Here is a 25,235-nt window from a genome sequence, read left to right on the forward strand (position 1 = left end):
TAGTCTACTCACCACCAGTTGACTTGTCATTTTCCTAGAGACTTCAAGCAAATGAGTCATGCTGGGATGATCTAAGAAGGGGCAGGAGATGGCTGCTGGATGGCAGGAGGAGATATTTGAAGAGTTTGAAGTACTGTGTCTTACAGGTAAACAGAATTTGACTTTCTCCCAGACCCAAGACAGCTGCAGGCCCTGCCTCTCACAGGAGAAGGCTAGACACAAAATTCCCTCGTGCAATACAGAAGGTTCTACCCCTGAGTGACAGTGCTAGCTTTGCCTTGCTTCAGTATGGGGAAATTTAATCAGATTTTCAGCGAGCACAAAATGATGGCTGGTGCATTCCAGGAAAATGGGTGGAATAGGTGAAAACACATACACACACTCAGTAAACCTCTAACTTTTATTTCTGCCTAATATATAGCATATTTTCTGCAAAAATTATGAGTTAAATATAATTTAATGGAGATAAGCTACTTAAAATACAATTGTGACAATTTTAAAAAATCTTATCATGAATACAGAATGAAAAAGAGCCAGTAAACACAACAAAACAAAAACAAAACAAATAAGGACAAAATCTCTTCAACTTCGACATGGTACGTTCTTTCCTCTTCTTTCCTGGGTTGAAGCTCCCTGGAGCAACCGTTGAGATCAGATTCCAGAGTGAAAGGGAATTATCGCACTGAGTGTGCACATCTGATTCACAGGAGCGAGTCTCTGTTCCAGGCAGGGCAGCCAAGGCTAAGTGCAATGCATCTACGTCTTCCTCTGGTCCCCCGAGGTCTCAGGGAAACGATGCTTTTAGGACAGTTGAGGCCACTGCCTCAGTGCAGCTGTCCTTCATTTGCCTGAGTCCTTGGACCTCATTTATGTTTAAAAATGGGTGCTCTCCTGGTCTGTCGTGTCCAGTTGCAAGTATTCCAGAGTGCCTTTTTTGTAGCTGGCTATCCGAGTTGGTTTTCGGCTTCTTATCCCTGAGGCCTGTCTTTTCTGTAAAGAGTTGGCAATCATGTCCGAAAACTCTGCTTGCAGGCGTTGTTGATTCTCCCTGGAAAGAGAGTGGGGAGGGAAAATGGGACTTCTCAGCAATCCATACAGAGTATTCCTTGGCTCCAGTACAATCAGTTGATTTTACCAAATACTTATTGAATGCTTATTCTGTGCTCAACACAGGAGGTCCAGAGAATACGAAATGAGCCTTGCCTTTGATGAGCTTAAAGACCTGTCATCCCTGCTCTCTGTAGTTCTAGAAAAAGCAGAATATTTCAAGTAGAAAATTATATTTCAATTTCAAAGTGTAACAGGATGCGGCTAGAATTTGGAGGCGTGTTTAGGTTTACACACGCCACTGCAGGGAGTGAGAAAGAAGCCAGAACAATGCTAGGCTCCTGTAGCACAACCCTGAAAATTTGTTGGTCCCACACATTCCTAGGAGTGTACGCCTTGTGTGTGGAGGGCTCAGAATGGATGGAGGGCTTCAAGAGTTTGGAACAGATCTGGGGCACTCCTAGTAAGGGGCTCGTCACCTGTGCCCCAGAGAAGATCTGGGCTGTTCTGGCATCTCTACAGGCTGGCCATCTGCCTGGGTCCAGTATCTAGGAGTTTGCAAGACAGGGTTTCTCCACCATAGCAAAAGCCACAGCAACAGTCACACGACTGATTGCCGCAACAAATGTGCAACTGTTTGACCATCTAAGTCACCTTGAGGGGAACTGAAACCTGCTAGTTAGACCTGAAACCTTATCTTCCTCTTCTTAGGGAGAACACAAACCCCATGTGGAGACCCAGAACTGTAGTGGCCCTGCCTCCAGCATGCTCTACTCTTGTCGGAACCAGATGTGCAGAAGGTGAGCCCTCAACGACTTTCTGTTCTCCTGAGCATGCCTGGAACACCCAATTGTTAGCAGCCAGAGAAGAGAGGTTTCTAATCTTCTCATGTATGTAGTCCCTGGCCTTGTATTCAGCACATCATTGCCACTAGCAAAGCACTCGCCAACAATTAAATTGACTATATGTAGCACATCTTACAAAGCCAAGACCTCCACTCCCCTGTCCCTTCCGGCCGCACCCAGCATCTTACACAGTAGGAGGAGTTGGCAGGTTGTACTCCTGGTCCTTCACTCCGGTCAGCCAGTAGGTGGTCTCAGTTCCTCTTCCCTAGTGAGACAAGAAATGTGTGTACCATAGAGGCCAAGAAGACAGTTCAGTTCTAGCCCACTGTTCTGACAAGCATATGTTCCCAGGGGACATTTGACCTCTACGTTTCTCATCAGTGCCTGTATTTCAGTAAGCACACGTTGCCAACATGACTTACATTATCTCTAGACAGATCTTTACTTCCAAGTGCCTTTTTAAAAATAAGTCTCTTATTCACTAGACACATTTTTTCCAAGTAGAGTTTTCTTTTTTTCCAAAAGGTATTTCAAAATATCATTATAGCAACATCACAAGAATTCTAAATTAAGAAAAAATTCATCTACAATCCTGCTACACCCACAAATTCAACCAGCTTCCATCACCCACATTTTCTTCTAGCCCTTTGTGCCACAAAATTTTGCCTCAAAACTTTTGCCAGTTTCCCCACGTTAAGTGTGTACATTATAAACACGTGGGCATCATAATAAACATTCATTAACTGACATTTGTTAGGCCCATCTGGAGTCTATAAAATCAATAGAAACTTATTGGAAATCCCGATTTTGCTAGAGCTTGTATTTGAAAAGGAGACTGGATGGTTATATATTTAAAAATCATTCATTTTAAAAAATAGTGGTTTGCTGGCTATGTTTGGGTGACAGTAATCCATAAACCACTTCTATTTGGGGGGAATTGCTCTGTGCAGAAAATGCACTTATGGAGGACTCTGAAAATGAGTGTGATGTTAGGATACTTCCACATAAAAAGAGGCTTTCCCAATTTCAATCCCAGCGTAAAGGCTAGAAGTCCCGCGGCTACTGCAGACAGATAGTCTTATAGTCAATAGTTGGCTTCAGACCAATTGTGAAAAGACTGTAATGATCTTTGAAAAGCAGCCTGAGAGCCAATTGGAGACATTTGGTGGCTCCAGAGGGCAGGTGTTCTAAATATGAGGAACACATGGAGAGTCTAGAGTAGTGATTCTCAAACTTCAGTGTGCAACACGATCACTTCGAATACTTTTCGAAAATATAGATTCCTGATCTACACTCACAGACAGTCTTACTCAGTAGGCCTGGTGGAGTCTAGGCATCTGCTTTTTAACAAGGACCCAGATGATGCTGAGTCAGAAGTCAGAGGCCACATCGTGCGATTCTCTGGTTCAGGGCTTCAGAATGGTAAAGCGAGTGGCAAGGGAGAATAGCAGCATCTTGCAGTAGGAGCAAGGAAGTAAGTGAGGAGATGGAGCTTTGACTTAAGTTAAATATGTCTTGGACCAGACCATAGCTTCTTGAGTTTGGAGGAGGAATTGCAGACAAAACTTGGATCTATGTAGAAGAAATGGTGGCAGCATTTTATAGCATCTTGGTCATAGTTCAAAATATCAAAAGGGCTCTTGGGAGTAAAGGAAAGTTCTGGGTTTACGTTCTTTGGTGGTGGCTTCTCCTAGCGGATGATCATTGTAAGGAGTACAGAAAAGCCCTCTTCATCTCTGTGCTCCTCATCATTATTGACTGTTTGATGTACAGTTTCAAAGACAGCAGCCCGCAGGTGTCACTGAGCGCTATTTCTGGGTAGTTTCTCTGTGGCTCCCTTACCTTTAAGTATGTTTCTCCTCTCACTTCATACAGGAACTGGCACTCAGTTCTCTTGAGGATGGAGATTGTGGAGCCGCTCACATGAATTCTCAAGGCTGGAAGTGGAAAATAGATTAATGAAAATCTCGCCCATTTTTAAATCTATTATATGGCCACATTTGTTTCCCCTGATTCAGGACATTTATTACAGGTGTCCTTGACAGCTTACATATTTTAGTGAAAAAACACTTAAAAATACAATTGGGCAGATAAGAAATATGACCACACATGGGAAGAGGGTCTGGCAGTGTTTTACAGGGTCCTGAGTGAAGGGGCTCCCCAGGGTGTGCCCTATAAATTCTCATCCCAGCTCAGCGTGGTAGGCCCTGGGCCTTGTTTTGGATTTAGTCTGTGGTACTGAGCTTGAGAGTTGGAATTTGGTTTTAGGTCCACGTATAAAAGTTCTAACGAGTAGCTTAAGTGTTGGTGGCAAGGTAGAGATTCAGTAGAGAGTTATAGGGTCCTGATTTTCTCACATTTTACTCTTCTGGGATACTGTTATCCTTGTGACAAACAGGTGGTGAGGCGTTCCCATTCCTAGGTGCATTGCTGTATAGCACCTTTTCCACTATGGGTGCCACAGACAATAACAATAGGAAGAATGATGACAACCCCAAATTGTATGACTACCACGGTCAGAGGATTGCTAAATGCTTAACAAATATCATCTCAAATCCCTCCAGGAACCCTTCCGGCAAGGTTGGTACCCCATTCTCAATTTATATCTTCAACTTTCTAATGCCTAGAAAGATGAAGTAACTTTCGCCCCAACTTATACAGACAACGATTAGCATAGTTATGATTTTGCCCCAAGTCTGTCTGATCCCAACCTTATCCTTTCCTTTGTATCATGATTCTCCAGTATAAACCAGTATCAGGTTGTCAGTAGACCACCAAAATACCATTCCACCACTTGTGTTTTGTAAGCTCCACTCGCTCTACCAATGTTTGCTTTCTCTCTTGTATAGATTTCTATGACTATCACTGTCATCAATACTTACTGAGCATCTGCCACATGTAGCACCTGGAGGCCCTACCTTGTCAGGCAAATGTGTTATAGGCTTTTGCATATAACAAATACTTATACTTTTCTTTACTAAAACTATCCTCAGGAAAACCAAATAAAAGAGGAACAGGAAAGTGAACTAGGGTGTATACTCCATATCTAGGACACTGAGTTGTCTTATAATTTACACGAATCTTTGCTAAATTTCATGACTACCCCAGGTAGAGCACTCCAGAATGCACTGCAAATGAACCCAAACCAATAGAAACAGACTAAAACTTAGCAAAAAAGGAAGCATAAAATAGTGATCAGCAAATGGTAATAAGCAAAGCCAATTTAGCTAGGACAGACTGCCACAGGCTCACGCTCGGTCACTGTGAGGGGCTGTTCTTCATGTCACGGGCACGTTGTGTCTCCTCATTGTATATTTTAGCCTACAGTTCCCCTCTGCTGAAGACACAATTTTTGTCCTCCAGCAGAAAAACAATCTCCCCTCTTACGGAGGCCAGTGGATTCCATCCTCGAGGCTGTGTTGACAGTATCTCCAAACAGGCAATAACGAGGCATCTTGATCCCCACGACCCCAGCCGCACAGGGACCTGAATGGACAGAAAGCAGGAAGTGAAGGTCACAGAAATCGCAGAGTGGAGTTAAGGCGGGGAAACCTCTTCTCAGGGTCACATGCTGAATGCTTCATTTCATGGAGAAGTGACTGAGGACATGAAAAGCAAGCTGTGACTTCCGCGTTTAATGAATGTCTTCAACAAGGGGGTATCATTATTCAATCTCTGCTTTCAGAAAGCATTTTGCTTTAGGACAGAAAAGTACGTTTACATTAAACAAGAACGCCTCCAGAGATCCAGGCTGCAAAGGGGGGAAATCCTTCTCAATATTTTAAAATAAGCTCTCAGGAAGGATAAAGATTATCTCATTGCTTGCTTACAGTGGCAAGCCACACAACCCTGAGCTCTGAACTGCTGAAGGGCACGGTGTACTCAAAGCTCTCCATGGCCCAAGTTCGTTTCATTTTATTTTTATTTTAGTCAGAGTAGCATTTCTGGGATTGGTGGCACAATGATGGAAGACTCAGCAGACAAGGCCTTGGCATAACCCTCTCTGAGTATTTCATGCACCATGTGAAGGCAGTGGGATGGGGGAACTGTGGCACAAGAACATTCTGAGAAGAACAAAAGCCGAAGCAAGACCATGCATCATAGCATATTAGGTCAAGAGGAATGGTTGTTCAATCAGGCATTTGGATGGAATGAATGAACACAAGGAGCTAAAGATTTTAGAAGTTAAAAATTAACTTGGAAACTGTAAAACTGGGTTTTGGATAGAGGCAACTCTCGATTTTCTAGTTGGCTTATTGGGTTTTGATCTATATGAGTTTCTTTACAGGTTTAGCTTACAGATACTCAGAGTTTACGAACATTGAGAACAACTCCAAATACTGGATCTTCCCCTGACTGCCGGGTCCTTCCCTGTTAGGTTTGATGAAGACAGTACATAACAAACAAAGAAATGAACGTCATCAAAATAAAAGCAGAAAAAAACCTATAGAAGGAAAGGAGCAATCAGAAGATCTCTTTCTGTGCCTCAGTTCCGGTAGGTCTAATTACAAGTGACTCTTCACTTCAAAAATGGAATGATAAACCTGGGAAGGGCCGGTAGTGGAAGATCCCTGAACACGTTATGTCATGTTTTCAGCTATCAACATTGAACTGCAACCTTTTGATCTCTTAGGGCTAAACCCCTCCAGGGATGTGTGCCTAATATCTATTGTCATTCCAGCCCAATGTGGTAGCACCCAGGCCCTCGCGATGAGCTAAGGCATTGAGTAGATCACAGGAGACAACAGGTTGGGCCAGGACCCAGAGCTCTGTTCTTCCTGACTTGGCTCAGCCCATCCTGCTGCTGCCCCTTCCTCCAGGCCTGGCAGTTTGCAATAGGTCACAAAAGAGACAGCATGCTGTTGCTGGCTAGGGAGGTGCCCAGGAAGTTCCCTCATGTGTCTCTGGAAACATCTATGACATCTGGCTGTACAAATGATTGGGGAAGGCCACAGCTATGTTCCTCGCTGTCAAAGGTGTGGCAGTTGTTTTTAACTTCTATTTACTGTCACTTTGAGAATCTCACTGATTCATTTCTCAAGCAATACTGATTTACTGTCAGGCTCTGCGCTTGGCCCCGTGGATACAGGATGACTTTTGCGAATGTAGCTATCTGGTCCTTGCCACAAAGACTGGAGTGATCGCTCAGGTTTTCTGTGCTTTGGGGTTTCTGTGAGGCTTTCAGGGCAGAAAAATGAGCAATGAAAAGAAATCATAGGGAGATGTGACTTAATTTAACATAAGGAAAGACTGTCTAACAATTACAACTACTCAATAATGGGGTGAGTTGGCTTTGAAAGTAGTGAGTTTTCATGGGATCCTGGGATTATTCTAAAAGTAGCTACATTATTACTTACCTTGGAACCTATAAAGATAATTTATGCCCTGTAAAGGTTTAATCTGGATGACTTCTGAGTTTCTCTCTAACTATATTTTTCTATAATATTTGTAACTCATCTTCTCAAATCTCTTGTTCAGGCTGTAACTTTCCTGGTCTTTGAAGAGATCCATGCACTTTCTGTACCTCTGAGGGGAGTCGGGGGGACGTAAATGCCCTTTCATTATAGAAATTTGACTAGCTATTGTTTCTCCCTGTAGATAATCTAATCCATTTAAGATACTATAACATTTTAGTGGGTAAAAATATAGAGAAGTTGAAGGTGAGGGAGAAGGAGTGAATGAAGAGGACGCAAGTGAAATAGTAAATAAGATAACTTAAATAGGCAGTCTGGAGCTTGTTACTTTAGTTTGTGGTTGGTGTTTATCATTCCAGGAGTTAAAGGTGCTGTTAAAGGCGTTGGTTCCTAGAACTCTCTAGGCAGTGGGTCTAATTACGTCAGGATGTGTAATAAGAGCTTATATTTGGTAAACAGATTCAAGGGTAAATATCACGTGAAAACTGGTCACACTTGAAGACCCTTTATCCTTTCTGACTTAGTTGGTGCACAGAGGTACATATGGTTCCCATTTGCTTCAGTGCTCAGCTCCATACCAGAGTGAACTCCAATGCGAATCCATATTGGGAGGTCCGGAAGGTGTTCCAGTTCAAAGGTCCCCATAAAGCTGAGGATATCCAAGGCCATCTTGGCAATGTCTACTGCATGCCGATTGCCATTTCTCTTAGGCAAACCACTAGCCACCATGTAGGCATCACCAATGGTTTCCACCTGTGGAAATAGTTTCTCATCAGTGAATCTGCCCCTTCAAAAGGCACAAGAAATTAAACAGAAGCAGTTAATCACACATCCAAAACAAAAGCTTTTGAGAGCTCAGTATGGGCATAGCCTTGTACATTTTTTCTGGGACCAGTTTAAGGTGGGTTTTTTGTTTTTTGTTTTTTGCTGAGGAAGATTAGCCCTGAGCCAACATCTGTTGCCCATCTTCCTCCACTTTATACGTGGGTCACCACCACAGCGTGGCTGATGAGTGGTGCAGGTCTGCACCTGGGATCCAAACCTATGAATCCGGGCTGCCAAAGTGGAGCGCACTGAACTTAACCACTATGCCACGGGGCAAGCCTCCTTCAGAGTTTTTATAGTCTAGTTAAATGGATGATAAAACAGCTGCAAAAGATTTTAACCATATGAAAGTACTTCATAATAATATAAATCATCCAGATGTGGTGACAACTCTATAAATGTTTAAATAATCTGAATGGTTTTATGTAATTTTAGGAATACTTTCAATTACCAGGAAAGTCATCTTTAACACTTATCATTTTTTATGTACTACTTGAGAAAAAATAATTGTAGGCTCCTCAAAGATGTAATACACATTCTTGTGGTATGGTGATTCCAAACACTTTGCTTGTAATAAGTAGCAGACTAATATTAGTCATATCCTATAAACATTATTCTTTGATAAATGTCTTCCTTTCAATTTTACTTATGAAAATAAATTTTTTGCACATTATGAAGTCAGATGCATTGTTAACACTTGTTGGTTAGTTAACTTCTTTTTGCTGACTACTTCTAAATGCATAATCATTTTCTATCCAACAAGGACCACTGTTAAAATGGCTTTCTAACCTACACAGAGTGAGGATTGGGCTAAAACAAATCCTAAATGGGACGTCCTCTCTGGATAATAAACATCATGACAGACTGTTATATCAACGACCTCTAAGCTTTACTTAAGGATACAGTGTTTCAGGCATATTATGTATCTCTATAATCTTTACAATAACCCATTGAGTTAGGTATTATTATCATCCCACTTTACAGATATGTAAACTGAGACTTGAGGAAGTTGAATACATTTTACGAGGTCACACAGTTAGGTAGGGGCAAACTGGGATTTGAACGAAGAGCTCTAATTCTAAAGTTACTTGTTCCATATGCTCTGCTGCTTTTCCAGCATGAAAATACAGGAATTCAATTCCCCTTTACTCCTCTGACTCGGACACGATTAGTCTGGAACTGATCAGCACCGTAGTCAAGTCATAGATCCAGTTCTGAACTTACTGAATGCTCTCCCTGTTCTCTGTTAGTATTCTCTGAATGGTGCTATTTCAACAACGACAAGAAAAGATTCCTATTCTACTTATAACTCAGGTGACTTCTCTTATTTTGCAATCAGCCAAAATACTATCTATTTTTGAAGATAATTTGAGAGTATGACATTTTCTCTAGATTTAGTACCCCACATCCATTCTTGCTGAACTTTACGTTGTTCACTGCTTCTTAAAGTCACAGAGTCATTTTGACTTCTGACCCTTCTTATTCTTCCACTTTCCCTCACTTTTCTCTCAGAGTCAGCCACCAATTCATTAAATCTTAAATTAGAGAAGACAAGACCTGGGTAATAACAGGAGCAACCAATTCCAGCTCTGCTGACCTGGGGCCATATGATCATTTCAGTCTGTTAGGTGAAGCGCTTACCTTGTACACGTCATGGTGATCAAGAATGTGGTCGAAACTCTTATAGATGTCATTGAGCATGTCCACCACTTCCATGGGGGTGCTGTATTTGCAGATGGTGGTGAAACCTACAATGTCACTGAAGTAGATTGTAACTTCCTCATACAGTTCAGGCTCCACAAAACCTTTCTCCTTCAGAGACTTCACCACTAGCCTAGACGAGGAAGGAAAATTAAAATACCTTCAACTTCAGTAAATTTTTTCTTCCCTTATATAAATATTTGAAACAGCAGTAATTGTCCACCAGAAATTCTAAAATTTGGGGTTTCCAGTGAATTGGGTAGCTGGAAAACAAAGATAGACTGCACATGCTATACATATGAACATGTTACATACATATACATATAATACATATATTTGAACTCAGAGGAATATAAGCAGGTTCAGCATTAACTTAGTATCTGATTGTTAATCTTAGAGCATATATATATACATAACTCTAATACCTACATAACCCTAATACATATATACACTTGCCCACTTTTTACCAGTCTATTGATAGTCTCTATTGATGCCCTTTGCCCTATAGGCTGGATACAGCTCTATATCTAGAAGCTGAGAAAGAGAGTTTGTGTCATTAATGCCAGAGCTGGCACCACTATAGCTATCAGATATGACTTTCTCATCAGAGCCAATATTTTCACCTCCTAGGCATATTTAACATGGTATTGTTTAATATCACTGTGAAGGAACAATGCATTTAAAAAATTAATTTTGATGTATTCTGAACCAGAATTTATTTGATATGTTTTGAACCAGATTTGGGTCCTTTAAAAAGCAAAGTCAATTATCATATAAAAAAATTAAAGTTATGCTAAAATTGCAAAAGTCAAATAGAAGTGACTTAGAACATCTTTGTTGCAGAGATACAAGGAGTAGTATATCAGACTCAGAATTAAGAGAGAAGAATCACAAGAAGGGACTCCATACTTCCTTTATGTGCCAAGTTGCCTTTTCATTGATAAAATGGGGTGGGGCTGACATGAGGCTGGATGCTCCCTGTCTGCCTTAGAGATCATTTTGTGAAGGACTTGAGTACGGAACCACTAGAATCCGAATCTGCAAGCTGGCAGGTGCCATAGAGGTCATGGAGAATAAAGCCCTTAGTTTTACAGATGAGAAAGCTGAGGCTTAAAAAGAATATATGACTTTCACAAAGTCCCACAGCCACGAAGGGCAGAGCCAGTACTAGAACTCAGTAACATCACCCCCTTCAGTCTTTTTATTGCACCACACTTCCTCCGCACCCCAGGCCCTGGAGATTCAGGGAGACGGAAAGATCTGGAGGTGTGCTGATCGTATCAAAGGAAGAATGGCTGGCATTCTCCCAGAAAACAGCTAATCGACCACAAGGGTATGCAATACTCATTTAGAGAAGCTCTAGAGCACCGAGGGAAGTCTTTCCAGTTGGCACAGTAGCAAAACTTGCAACCTTTGAAAAATGCCCTTTGGTGTGGCCACTTGGATCCTCGGGGACACTTCTGGGGTGGTTGCTCTTGACATGGCCAGTATAAGGGTGCAGATTATTTTAAAGGCTACATAGATATAATGATAAAATTGGATAGTTCACCACCTTTGCCCTTCATTTTACTGCTTATATCTGAAAAGTCATATGAGCTTGGAAAATAGTGCATTACCCAGGGAGAGAAACCAGTGTTGACAGATAAATGAAGGACAGTGACAAACATGGTGAGCTTTGATAAGAGGCTGTTGCCAAGACAAACAGATTAGTATACATGGTAGATGTCTTAGAAGGGTTTCCCACAGGAAGAAAACACTTCTATTTGAATCTGTCTCAAAGCCCAAAGGGCATTGTTTTTAAATAAGTGTGTAAACAGCATCAGGTTCCTACATGCAATCTTACGTTTATTCACAATTGTGCCGTAAATATTTCTTTTTGATTCTTCTAGTTATTGTTCATGTACGCTTCAGTTTCGTTTTGCAAATATAAATACTTTTTACATAAATTATCAAAGTGAGTTGCATGGGAATTATGGTGTATTGTAACTGTTGGGGCCCAGGGCAGGCCACGCCAAAATATCCCACAACGGTATATTAATTATTTTGAATTGAAGTTACTTGAGAAGGACAAGGGCATTCTCACCCTCCTGTCTCTGTTCCCCTGAAAGCAGGAAAAATCTCCCATGTGACAGGGGCTCTCCCTGCATCCTTATCACCAGAGCTGGGGATTTAGGGATAAGAAGCCACATAAACAAACCTTGTTCATTTACTCCTCAAGCCTAAACTCTGCTTAAATTCCTCCCTAACTACAAACCCTGAATCTGAGCTTCCTTGTCTTGTCAATTCTTCACAAATTCACTGTTTCTTTGTGTAAAAGACACATATATTGCCTGCCTTGTTCACTCCCCAAGTACCATTTCCTTATGATCTCCAATACGTATATATTAAACTGTTTTTTTCTCCTGTTAATCCAGTCTTGTGTCAATTTTATTATTAGTCCAGCCATAGGAACACAAGAAGGGAAGAAAGGGGATTTTTCCCCACCCCGACACAGCTATGGAAAAGATTTGTGTTCTAAAAGCTTTGACAATCCAGTAAAAACATTTACCATCTATTGGTCAAATTGGCACATTGAACCAAGGGTAAAAAAAATCTGAGATGGTAAACCAGCTGTTTCAAACCATTTGAGTGACATTACTCGTGAAGACCATTGATGATGACACCCTGGAAAGAAGACAGATGATCAGGATGTTGTTTTTATCACAACTCAGCATTAAAGGCCAGGCAAAGAATGATGCATTATATGACTAGCATTTATGGAGCTCCGAAAGAAATTGCATTCTCTGAAGTGAATATTAAGGGTTCCAGCCTATTCCCAGGGCAGCATTCCCAGGCTGCTCCTAGACACCCTGAGGGCACATGGGTTCTGCAGGAGGCTTTCTTCAGGCCTGGACAACCGGACAGAGCACATGCATAACTCCTACCTCTTTACCCAGGCTTGTGGAAGACAAACAATTTCTTTATTTAGAAAACAGCTCATATGACCTCAAAACCATTCTTTTATTAATGCAGAGCTGGGTTCAAAATAAAATAATCATCAGCACAAGTTATAGATAAAAGTCATAATTACTGTATATAATAACAACCATGGACATTCCAGATACTGTGCTAAGTACCTTCTATCCTGCACACTATTTCAGGGGATCCTTAGAGCCAGCCTATGAGGTAGGTGGGAAACTGAGGCTTGGAGCAGTTAGGGAACCTGCGCAAGATTGCACATCAGTAGTAGGTGGTGGAACCACAATTTGAAGTCAGGCCTAGCTGACCTCAATTTCCGTGATTTCACCCAATGCTAGACTGCCTAGCTTATCCTTAATCTAATAGGACAGTTTATTATACTTTAACGAGAAAAGAACATTACTTCTCACTTGTGCCAGTTGTGGGCCCATTGGCCCAAGCCTATTTCTTAGCTCTTCATTTCCTGCTTATTTTAACATTCCTTAGTTATTATCTGAGCACCAACACTCACAAAACTTTAAATCGTTTGAGGATTTTAACCTTCCTCCGTTTCCCTTCTGTCATGACTGTAACGTTGCTTCACCGAACAGAGGGCAGCCCACAGATGCCTCCATGATGAGACATCTGACGCGGGGCCTCCACCTCCTCCACTAAAGATGGCTCCTACTTCTTGTAATTTGGCTTCTACTTGGAGGTGGAAAGAAGAAAGCAAAGAAACTAACACTTAGTTCCTGAAAGTGCCTTATAGCTCATCGATTCCACAGGGAAATTTTAATTTCCATTTTGAGACTGAGGAGAGACAGGCAGTGACTTGCCTAAGCTCCCAGACTTAGTGAAAGTGACAAAGAGGTGTTGGAACCCAGGTCTCTCTGACTCCACAGTCCACGCTCCTTCAGTGGCACCACACAGCCACTTGAAAATAACCTCTTTCTTCCCGGTGTTTGGAATACAAACCAGACAAAGGCTTAGCAAGGTGCATGTATTTATAAACTGAATAATCTGTTAAAAACTGTGAAAAGGGAACAATACTAAATAGATACCAGGAAAAGCGGGGCTAGACAAATATGCGGAAGCTTTCAGCTTCAAGGTCTGAGGCTTGGCTGTGGAACCGTGGGAAACCACAGAAGCAGGGACATCTGCCTTACCTTGGGAGCAACATGAAGTTGAGTCTGTCGGCTCTGTCCCTCTCTGCTTTGTACAGCTGTGTCCTCTCCTCCACCAGATGCTCCAGGTTTCGGGAATATAGCTGTAGACGGCGGATCAAGGTGTCCATATAGCTTTCGTTTTTTTGGTCATGAAATAGTCTGTAGGTATTAACAGATAAAGAGCTCTTAAGCATTATTAAGGAAACATGAACATCCAACAAAACGATGGGCAAATACAGGGAACAGGTAATTAAGTGGCCAAGAAATACAGTAAAAAAAGTTTAAACTCAGGAAAAATCAAAGAAATAGAAATAAGATTTTTTTTTAAAAAAGGAAAGAAAAACAAATGTTAGAACAATGGTAATCATTGTAGGTAAGAAGGAGGAAAAATGTACACTATGAGCTTCATGGAGGGCAATGTGGTAGAAGGTCATAGACCTTAAGAACGCACATCCTGACCAGCCCGTCAATTCCACTTTCAAGAATTACACCAAGAAAACAATGTTGAATGGGTTGAAAGTTAACCACAAAGAAAGTCACAGCATTCTTTACAACAGCAACCATTTGAAAATAGCCTAAATGCATCACAAAAAGTAGTTAAGATATTATGATGCAATGAAATATTAATATATCAGTAAATATGTATTAGAATGGTTAAATACACAGATGCCACCTCTATATTGTTCAGTGAGAAAAGTCAGTTTATGAAACAGCAAAAATTATCATCTCATTTTTAATTTTTGAAAACTGGTGGTCATCCATTGACAAACCGGTGATGTTTTTACTTTCTTGTTTGCTTATTCATATTTTCTAAAATTTTAATAATAATTTGCAATAAAGGGAAATTTTTTTTTTAAAAAGGCTCTAGAGGTGATAAATGGAAGTGTAAGAGATGGATCAAGAAAAGCAAAGCTGAGGGGCCGGCTCCGTGGCCGAGTGGTTAAGTTCGCGCACTCCGCTGTGGCGGCCCAGGGTTCGGATCCTGGGCACGGACATGCCACCGCTCGTCAGGCCACGTTGAGGTGGCATCCCACATCCCACAACTAGAAAGACCTGCAACTAAGATATACAACTATGTACCAGGGGGGTTTGGGAAATAAAGCAGTAAAAAAAAAAAGACTGGCAACAGTTGCTAGCCCAGGTGCCAATCTTTAAAAAAAAAAAAATATAAGAAAAGCAAAGCTGAGCCTTATGCGGTTTCTTCAGAACACAGAGCCAGGGTTCTAAAGCAGAAAACCTAACTCTGGATTATTTTATTAGACCAAGGAGACTTAGATAAGACGCCAGCTTTTTGCGACACTGGGAAGTGTGACAAGCCATGGTGCAGAGCTCAGTCAGAGGCACACTGAAATCCCGGAGAGTCGCTGTCAGGATCAAAGATAATATTCATAACTTATATGGCACAATTGCAGGAGCTGAACAAATCCTAGCATTTCCTTATTACAACAACAATTAAAAGTTACCACGTCGGCACTCAAGGAGAACATGGCCCACATCAGAATCCCCTGTGATGAGGAGGGACGTTTGTTAAAAATTCAACACATGTCTGAGTCCTAACGCAGACCTATATGACTGGAAACTGCCAAGCTTGGGATTAAGAAACGGAATTTTTTTAAGTTCCCCAGGGGATTCTCACTTGAAACCACCAGCACACAGTCTAGTTGGTAGGAAGGGTGAGGGAGCAGGTGGAAGGGATGGAGATGGATTATCTTACTCCATGATGAATTGATTCAATTAAAATAGTTTTCTCAACCTTGGCTGCATATTTTAATCACCTGAGGAGCTATTAACACTCCTGATGCCAGCCCGCACCCCCAATCAATTACATCAGGCTTTCCGGGGTAGGACTCAGGCATCAGCACTTTTAAAATCTCCCCAGGTGATCTCAACGTGCAGCCAAGTTGAGAACCACCCTTTTAAAGGCGAGATATCGGGAGCCCCGTTTATCTTCCTGAGTCTACATTTCATCTGTTGCACGTACAATCTCACCCACTCTTAGTAACAGGTCTGCGAAGGAATGAAAAATGGGCAAGAATTAAATCGTTTAGTATTTCCTGCTCCTTTCCCACAAAGGACAGTTTGCATCGACCACATCAATGACCACACTTTCATCAACTTCACTCTATGTCATCTCCAGCCTTGGGCATTTTAGCCTCGTTAAGTACCTGAATCTTTGACTTAATGAGAACCACAGAAAGTTAGAGCTGGAAGGAATTGGAGAAATGATCTTGTTCAGCCCAATTTTACTAACAAGAAAATTGACAAGGTAAGCGTTTTGCCCAACGTTTCACAGCAAGCTATTATTAGATCCTATTCTAGAAGCTGGACCTCCTAATTCTTATTCCAGTCTTATTTTTCTCACTCTTCACTGCATCTAACTGAAAACATGGAAAAATCTAGAATTCAATCTTGCTTATTTTAATTTTTTAAGACAGGTGTTGTAGTCTGAATTTTTCATTAGAATAGGCGTTCTTATTCTTAGGTGCCATGGAATGTCAATTATTATTAGAAAAACCTGAAATTAGTGAGGAACAGTAAAAATTTCAGCAATACCCAAATATCTTGGCCAGCGTATTCTCAATTTTCTTGAAATCTGGTCTCTTTTCTGGATCTTCCTCCCAGCAGTTCTTTACAAGTAGATAGACCTGGAAGAAGGAAGGGGTGGGTTAGTTCAGGGGGCCTATTTTATCCTCTCTTCTATGATGGAAGTACTTGAGGCAGGGACTATTTTAAAACATTGCAACTCTGACGATGAAGACGAGCTCGCCCAGTGGTCTGCAGTGTGTCCTGGGCATCGCCACCTGTGCATCCTTGCCTTGCCCTTCCCTTGGGTCCTGAATTAATGAAAAGGTGATACCAATTTGGATGCGGCTGGGTTGATGGGAGAGACAGCATTCTTTACAGACGTTTGCAGGATGTACGTTGAGGAGGGCATAGGAGGGCTCGGTGAGTATGAGGGAAGTGACTCTAAATGAGAGTGAGGCTCTTTGGCAGCAGTTTTCAACCAATGCCAACAGCAGAATCACCTGGGGAGCATTTATAAAATTTCTTATGCCCGGGCCCCACCCCAGGAGACTCTGATTTAATTGGTTTGTGAAGGAGCCTTAGTAGGGTTCTCAGATTTAGCAAATAAAAATACAAGACACACAATTAAACTTGAATTTCAGATAAACAATAATTGCTTTAGCATTAGTAGTTCCCAAATATTGCAGGGCAAAGGACAATATGTACGAAGGGGCATTAGCCACCGTGCCCCTTTAAGACCATGTGTCCTGGAGGCTCCTTGTCTGGGCTATGCACCAGCACTCATGATGATAACAGTCCTGGGATTGGTCCACCCAGTTGTTTTCTCGTGGGATAGTTGGCACAAAGACCCTCAAGGTTTGAAGGAAAACAGACGCCCCTGGCAGGGGGAGCGGGTGGTCTCTGGTCCTTGGAATGCAGGTCATACAGGGACGACCCCCTTGGCAAGCATGCAGCCTTTCTTCCTCTGCCTACTTAAACAAACTTCTTTGGGGGGTAGTGGTGTGCAGATCTATGTACAGCCAGCTGCTCCTGGACTCTCCCTGTACGTAAGTCCCAGTAAATCTATGTCTCACCCATCATCTCTGGGTTGTTTCTTTGGTCTCTCAGCACAATACCCTGCTGCCCTAGCCCAGCCATCCGTGTGGCCTTACAATATAATATATCTACTTTTAAGTTCCTCAGGTGATTATAATGCCCAACTGCAGTGGAGATGAGAAGTGAGGAAAGGGGATACAGAGGAAGGGGGAGACACGAGGAAGCCCATGGACCCATCATCTCATTTGCTACCACTTGTTTGCAGCTTTTGTTGGATCAAAAAGCTTGGTGAAAACTATTTGCTTTAAATAAAGTTTGTTCTTCACTCTGGCCAGAAACAGGATCACAAATGGTATAGATGCAGTCCCTATCTGCGTTCTTTGCCTTAATGAGTCTCTGGAGAGAGGGACCAGACCACAGTGTAGCCTCTGCCTGTGTTCACCACTAGATGATGCTCCTGCCTTCTGGACAATCTGCTGACCGCCTTAGACAGGAATGGACAGAAGCAATCGACAAATGGGCTGACGGAGCACCACAGAGTGAGTCCCGTGTGCTCTTCTGGCATTGCCAAGCCATCTAGCTTCAGCCCCGTATTCTATTGGAACCAGCTACTAGATGTGAAATCTTATTCTTCATTTCCAGTTCCAGAACCATCCAACTACATGAGTGAATTGAGGAGGAGAATGCTTTGGTGAAAAAATTTTAAACATGCATAGATATACTCAGACTAGAAAGGAGGGTTTGAGAAGGGACATGCTGATACGTGGGGAGGAGTCCAGAAAATCCTAGGATCCAGAAAAGCAGGAGGAAAGAAGGAATGAGGAGAGAGCAAGGATGGGAGCAGCTGTAGCTCAGAACCTTGGGTCTCCCACGTGCCTTTAATGCTGACAGGGGAAGAGGAGCAGAGGTAAAGATGGGCCACCGGCCACCACAGAATCGCCCATAAACTCATCTGGCAGCGTGCTTATAAACTGAAGAGAAGTGTTTTTATCTTTATCCCACAAGGAACGAATATTTTCTTTTTTTTAACTTTTTAGGACCATAAATGCTTTTTAAACTGCTTTAGTTACTATCCTCTGGAATTATAAAAGCTCAGATAAAATTCTAAAAAAAAATTAGAATTTTTTTCATAGGCCTTAAAGGTCTCTGTGAGGGATTATAAAAAACTTAAGCAAATGCAGAGAGAAAAGCCCATTTCTTTCAGAGGAAGGATGAAGGAGTGAAAGGACATTTCTTTGTTGTTTCTGGATGTTGGCATATTTATTTTTTAATTAGTAGGTACTATTATAGGCCAATAAGTGTATCACAAGGACATCTTGCCCTTTTAGCTCCTAAAAATTGAGAATGTGATGTGTGCTTAACAAGCCAGCTCTTCCCTGGTTTGGGGGAGACAGACAGGACCTGGGGAGTGTGGCAGGCTGATGACGGCTCCTAAAGCTGATGTCCATGTCCTAAACCCTGGGACCTGTGAATGTGACCTTATTTGAAAAAAGGGTCTTTGCAGATGTGATTAAGTTAAGGACCTTGAGATGGGGAGATTATTCTGGATTATCTTGGTGGGCCCAAATGCAATCACACGTACCCTTATACGGGAGCGAGGTAGAGGGAGGTTAGACAGACAGAAGACAAGAGAATGTGACCACGGAGACAGATATTGGAGTGTGTGACCATGAGCCAAGGTATATCATAGCCACCAGAAGCTTCTGGAAAAAGCAAGGAATGGAATCTCCCCTAGAGCCTCTGGAGGGAGCATGATCTTGCTGACAACTTATTTCAGACTTCTGACCTCCAGAACTGTAAGCAAATACATTTCTGTTGTTTGAATCCACCAGGTTTGTGGCAATTTGTTACAGCAGCCCAAAGAAACTCATACAGGGAGGATGTGATATACTCACTTCCAACTCTTTTTCCTCTGCTGTTTCCAGGAACAGATCTGGGCGGAAGGGTTTTACTCCGTTGGAATTCTCCACTCTGAAAATCTTCTCTAATGGGATAAGAATAATTCAAATTACAAGAAACAACGCAGCGTGAAGAAATTTTAGTGGCGGCCAGATTCTGAATTGGTTCCCCTACCCTGGATGGGTACCCAGTGAGAGAGTGGCAGCGCCTAGGCCAGCTTTCAATAGATGGATGTTGCGTGAATAAATGAGCCCCAAGTGAAGAGGTCTTATACCCTCTTATACCCAGGAGGTTACCTTAAGTTAAGGCTACTAACCCCTTAAAACTCAACTCAGATTCCACTGCCTTCATGAGGCTTCCTTTGAGCAAAACTCTAGCCCAGCCTGATACACCCTTTACTCACCCCCCACTCCCAGACAGTTAACAGCTGGCACACAATAAGTGCTCCATAAGTGAGGACTGGCTGAAAGGAATGAGACATTTCTCCCTGAGAGGACATCTAACAAAAACTGTAGCTCTTCTCTTAGTAAGAATCAAAATATGTTTGTTGTCCCACTGGGGTAATTTAGTTCAGGCGTTAAACAGACACATATCTCTTGTTGGAGTCAAAAGGAAAATGGAAAATTGTAAGGGAAGACTCTTTAATTAGCAATAATACGGACAATAATGTCACCTGGTGGTGGTACATTCATTGTCTTAGGCTTTTCAGAGCACTCTAACGCTCACGCTGTCATTTAATTCTTCCCACACCCCTGTGAAATGTGTAGTGCAGGTATGCCATTCCTTTTGCAGACGAGAGGACTGAGATGTGGTCACAAACAGATTGGGGTCTTGGGGAGCCTAGAACTCGGGCTCCTAGAGGGGGCAGATGAAGGCGTCAGACTTACCATTCTGGTCCCGGCAGCTCGACGTGTAGAAGGTTTCTCTCCGCAGGATGATCTCCTGTGCGATGATCCCATAGCTGTACACATCCCCTTTCTGAGAGAAGCTGGCGTGGCGGAGGTGCTCCGGGGCTGTCCACAGGTCTGCACGTTCAGCATCGAGAGTAGAAAGTTAACGGGATGAGCAGCCCATAGGTCTGCTTTTTTTCTTTAAGTCTCTACACCATGCACCCTAAATATGAGTAGCCTCGAATTTATGTGGTCCCAAACTCTTGAGGAGTTTAGGCTAATGCTGGTGATGGGTTAGAACACATGTACCTTTTAAGCTGGCTGTGTAATGTCAGGACTTGGGCAAGGTCAAATGGCAATAAAGCTGCTAGGATCATAGCCCTGATAACTTTCAAGATCTATCTAGAATAGTGCCTGCTGTACAGGAAGTGCTCAGAAAATATCTGTGGGATGAACGCAGTACAATATGAGAGGCTGATGATTTAATAACTTATGGGACATATGGCATAAACCTATGAAAGCCTTTAGAAATATAAAACATATTTATACATTTTTATATAATATAAATATATTTTAATATAATACACATATATCCATACATTTTAATGCAATATACAAATATATAAAATATAAAAAATATTTTATGCATATATATATTTATGAAAGAAAATAAAGAGCACATTTGAACAGAGACTAACAATGATATTTCCAAGGTATGACGGACTGGCAGCCTCCAAGTCAGCTGTCGCCCATAGCTGTGTTTTCTTTGGTTTCCACAGTATTCTTATGCACATATAATTTACTCACGTTTTACCACTGTGCCTGCTATTCCTAATGCTTTCCATCTAGTCTGCTTCACACAAGTGAAATGCTCCTGTGGCCTGTCTTTGGCTCCTACAGACACTCAGGTTTTGGATCCTATCATATACCCTATTAATAACAGGGGCATACAATTCATTTTCCTTCAACATCCCTTGGAACTTTTCCAGTATCACCTAGCTCTGTGTAAATATTTTGAGATTTCTATCTTTAGCAGCTGCAATTAAAAAATTAATAGATTCATGTTGTTAGGTACAGTGATATGCTTATGATGAGACATTTTTATCATTTGGTTTTCCATCCAAATGTTCATTGCCTTTTTGAATTTATGTCTCATGAATTTATGGGACTTTGATTCATAGACAATTGATTCCAATGTTTTGGGTTTGTAGGAAAGGTGAGAAAATCTACTTACGCTAAAATTTTGAGTAACTGACAGCACAGATAGGTAGGTATAACTGAACTCATGTTCAGGAGGTCAGGATTTGACCTGCAATTCATCTGATTTTGTGTGGTCATGAATCATCTAATGAAGATTTGTTCCCCTAGACGATGAACCACGCTCGGCACACAGCCGGTCTTCAACAAGCACATACTGGATAGAGTCCAGTGTCATGCTATGCCTGGGGTGACTGAAGACATAGGGGCAGAATTGTAATTTTTCTTTTATTAAGGGAAAACTAAAGGGTTGCAAAGTAGAATCAGAAATAGAATTCAGTTTTGGCTTTAGGTAGAATTCTGAGGCATATATGAATTTCTGAGGCTGTTTAACTCTGAGTTATGGCAAAGTGGGTAAGTGTTCAACATGAAAAGCCCTTTATGCTTTACGAGTCATTTTTCTTTGTGTTACTGTTTTGACCCTCATCACTATCCTGGAAGGGATAAGTAAGAATATATTGTATCGATAAGTGTTTTTTTCTTGTCATTATCGTTTCTTATCATTATCATAGATAAATGAGTGATGTCTAGAATTTGGAAATGGGTCTCCTGCCTTGTACTCTATCTTCTTGGGTGAATCTCTCAGCCTCCTTGAGCCTTCATTCTTTTATAAAGGAAGAGGATTAGACCAGATGATTTCTAACATCTCTTATTACTCTAACCTCTACTTTTTATCCCAGGTCTGCTTCCACAAGCCAACAAGTTCTTCATAGTTTCTCACTGATATCAAGAGACAGATAGATGAAGGAAAGCCACAGAGGAAATTTGTTCAACTCAAGAAGCACTTGTTGAAAAGCGACAAGGGTGAAGTGCTGGAAAACGAGCCAGCTGTTGCCTCTTGTGGCTGTTTATTTTCTGCAGTGTCATCATTTTCTGAGCGCCTCGTGTGGGCTTGTGAAAAAATTTTTTTTAAAAAAAGTGAGAAACTAGGACAAATTTCATTCATTACAGACCTTTTCTTGGAGGTAAAATGGAATTGCAGCCAAAATTAGTGATCTTCACCACCATTCTACTGTCCACCACACAGCTAGTGGATTTCAGACGCCCGTGGACTTCTATCTTACTGGAGTGCAGATATGACATCCCCTGTAATTTTTCAGACAACAGGAAAACAAAGAGGTCTGACACTCTTCATCTGCTTATTTTAAAGAAAGAAATGATGTTTTGAAACCATTTCAGCAGAATCACATCATCAGATTTTAAATTTAGTTCCATTAATTTTACTTAAAAAATATTGTTAACGCTCTAATATTTGCCCAAGCACTGCGTCTAGTTTTGAAGTCTTTTTAAGTGACACAGTAAAAGACAATTGTCTAAAGACTCTAGTTGAGTAGTTACATATAATATGAAACAAAGGGATGATTCCTTTTTTTTTCAAGTGTTTCTGCTTACCAGTTATTTGGTCTGTGACCTTGGGTATGTCTCTGGTCTTCTGCTACCTCAATTTAAAAATACGAAGAATAAAGCTTTGCCTTTCTGATGGCGGGGGCTGGGCTAGATTATTTCCTAAAATCTAATCCGTTTCATTCTATTTGGAAATAGAACCTTTCGTTCTGTTTTGAAATGGGAAGCCTGCTTTTGGCTGGTGTGCTTCCCCCTGGTGGGCAGAGGTGTCGTAGTAGAAATTGGTTTTCAGACTGGATCACAGGAGTGAAATGTGGCCAATAGGTGTCTTACAACATTTTTTCAAACTGATTCTGATACTATTTGACTTTCTGGTGATTTAAGACTGTATCACAGAGCTCACTCTCAGGACTTACTGTTCCTGCATTTATGAATGAGGCCCTGGTTCCTGGTATCCACTTCCCTTTTCATGTCATGCCGGGGAATATACATGTCCAAATTTATTACTGCCTTGTGCAAGATGTTTGACTGTCCTTAATATTTTCTCTTAAAAAGTTGAAGTTCTAGTTGTCTTTCCTGCAATCTTATATGATTTTGATTTCCAGCAAGTCTATGAAAAATGTGTATCCCAAACCCAGAGTAGAAAAAATATAATAAAAAAAAAAGCCAAATATATTGAACATGTATTTGTCCTGGGCCTTGTACTAAGACATACATTATTTCATAAAATCCTCACAACAACCCTATGAACATAGGTAGTATTATTATTACCACTTTACTGATGAAGAAACCAATGCACACAGAGTTTGAATAGCTTGCTAGCTCTGGTTTCCTATATTTAATTTTCATAAATTCTTTTGTTTTTGTAGGTCTCTTACCTTAGCAATATCATACAAGACAGAGATCTTAAACTCCCAGTCCATGAACGTACCATCAGGGTAGGAAATTGTGTCGTTTAAAACTTCCTGAACAGGAGAAAAAGGAAAGGAACAAGGTGAATTGCCTCAAGGATGGATACTCTGGAGAGACTATTACAGGCAAATAATGAGCTTCTAATCATGAGGCCTTAGGCTCAGGAACAAATTAGAACTCCATTGTCCTGGATTTCCTGAACATGTGTTTCTTTTCTCTCCTACTTTAGGAACATTCGGTGGCTTTCAGCACAAGAAGATGAGCAGGAGATACCCATGGTGTTCCAAATTCCAGGTTCTTCCCCCAGACCCGGGTAAAGGAATGGGCAGACACCTCCCTGGAGAGTGGGCTGGTGAGCCTGCTTCACAAGTGGTTGGGCTGCAGGTTCTGTCTCCTTAAAATCACACTAGTATTTTTAGACAAGGAATTGCTGTAAGGAAATTCATTCACTAGGCTTACGCTTTTACTCACTTGATCAGTTGCATCCATTGGTTTAATAGCTCTAGGTGTTATTTAAGTTTACTAAGTCCTTTGTCAATAGGACAGAGTTCTTGGATTTTGTGTATGAATTATATGACCTGGAATTTTGAACTCACTATTTTAACATGACAATGGTTCTATCAAGATACAGGGTTTTTACCTAAGCTAATAACTATTCTTCACAATAAAACCCTAACTAATAAACTAACAATCGTTTCTTGTTTGGGGAAAAAGCCCAATTTGACCTTTAGTTCTAACTGTACCAGTAATTTGCAACAAATGGTCCAAAGTCATTAATCATTTCAGATAAGGCTGGCTGGGCTGTGGGTACCAGGCCAAGTTAAGCAAGGGCAGTTATGAGCAGACAGACTCTAAAGGAATTCTTTCCCTTAGCACCTGACATACTTTACATTTTTATTTATTTATTGGTTGTCTCTTCTCCTTATGAAAATGTAAACTCTGTGATTTTGTTTTTGAGGAAGATTCGCCCTGAGCTAACATCTGCTACCAATCCTCCTCTTTTTGCTGAGGAAACATCTGTGCTTATCTTCCTCTATTTTATACGTGGGACGCCTGCCTCAGCACGGCTTGATGAGCAGTGCTAGGTCTGCGCCCAGGATCCAAACCAGCGAACCCCAGGCCGCTGAAGCAGAATGTGCGAATTTAGCTGGTACACCACCGGGCCGGCCTTGATAATTTTTGTTCACTGCTGTATCTGCAACATCTAGTTCAGTGTCTGACATGGAATAGATGCTTAATAAATATTTGTTGCGTAAATGAATCGATTGTTCCTAAACAAGGTTAGCCAAGGTTACAGCATATTTATAAGATGGGAAACATATCATCTTTACTCCGTCTAGGGAAAAACTTTATCATTTGTTTCCTCACAAAAGTGGATTCTGATGGGATTTGCCGTGGTCTGAAGCCTAAAGGGATGGCACCAGGGAGGGGGCTGTA

At 41.4% G+C, this 25,235-nt stretch overlaps 1 protein-coding gene across 4 annotated transcripts in view; it reads right to left on the bottom strand.

Annotated features, from left to right (window-relative positions):
- Window positions 1–581: 581 nt before the first annotated feature.
- Window positions 582–25,235, bottom strand: part of GUCY2C (guanylate cyclase 2C) — a 156,974-nt gene continuing 132,320 nt past the window's right edge. For all 4 annotated transcript variants that reach the window (XM_070269968.1, XM_070269970.1, XM_001501698.5 and 1 more), the window contains 12 exons: window positions 23,765–23,851; window positions 22,496–22,628; window positions 20,283–20,420; window positions 19,392–19,480; window positions 16,489–16,580; window positions 13,936–14,094; window positions 9,773–9,965; window positions 7,885–8,059; window positions 5,280–5,378; window positions 3,735–3,829; window positions 2,081–2,157; window positions 582–1,048 (listed from right to left, as the gene is read on the bottom strand). In XM_070269968.1, the coding sequence (XP_070126069.1) occupies window positions 874–1,048; window positions 2,081–2,157; window positions 3,735–3,829; window positions 5,280–5,378; window positions 7,885–8,059; window positions 9,773–9,965; window positions 13,936–14,094; window positions 16,489–16,580; window positions 19,392–19,480; window positions 20,283–20,420; window positions 22,496–22,628; window positions 23,765–23,851 (1,512 nt within the window). In that variant the 3' untranslated portion in view covers window positions 582–873. The remainder of the gene's footprint in view (window positions 1,049–2,080; window positions 2,158–3,734; window positions 3,830–5,279; window positions 5,379–7,884; window positions 8,060–9,772; window positions 9,966–13,935; window positions 14,095–16,488; window positions 16,581–19,391; window positions 19,481–20,282; window positions 20,421–22,495; window positions 22,629–23,764; window positions 23,852–25,235) is intronic.

Source organism: Equus caballus, chromosome 6 (assembly GCF_041296265.1).
Source record: "Equus caballus isolate H_3958 breed thoroughbred chromosome 6, TB-T2T, whole genome shotgun sequence".
NCBI lineage: Eukaryota > Metazoa > Chordata > Mammalia > Perissodactyla > Equidae > Equus > Equus caballus.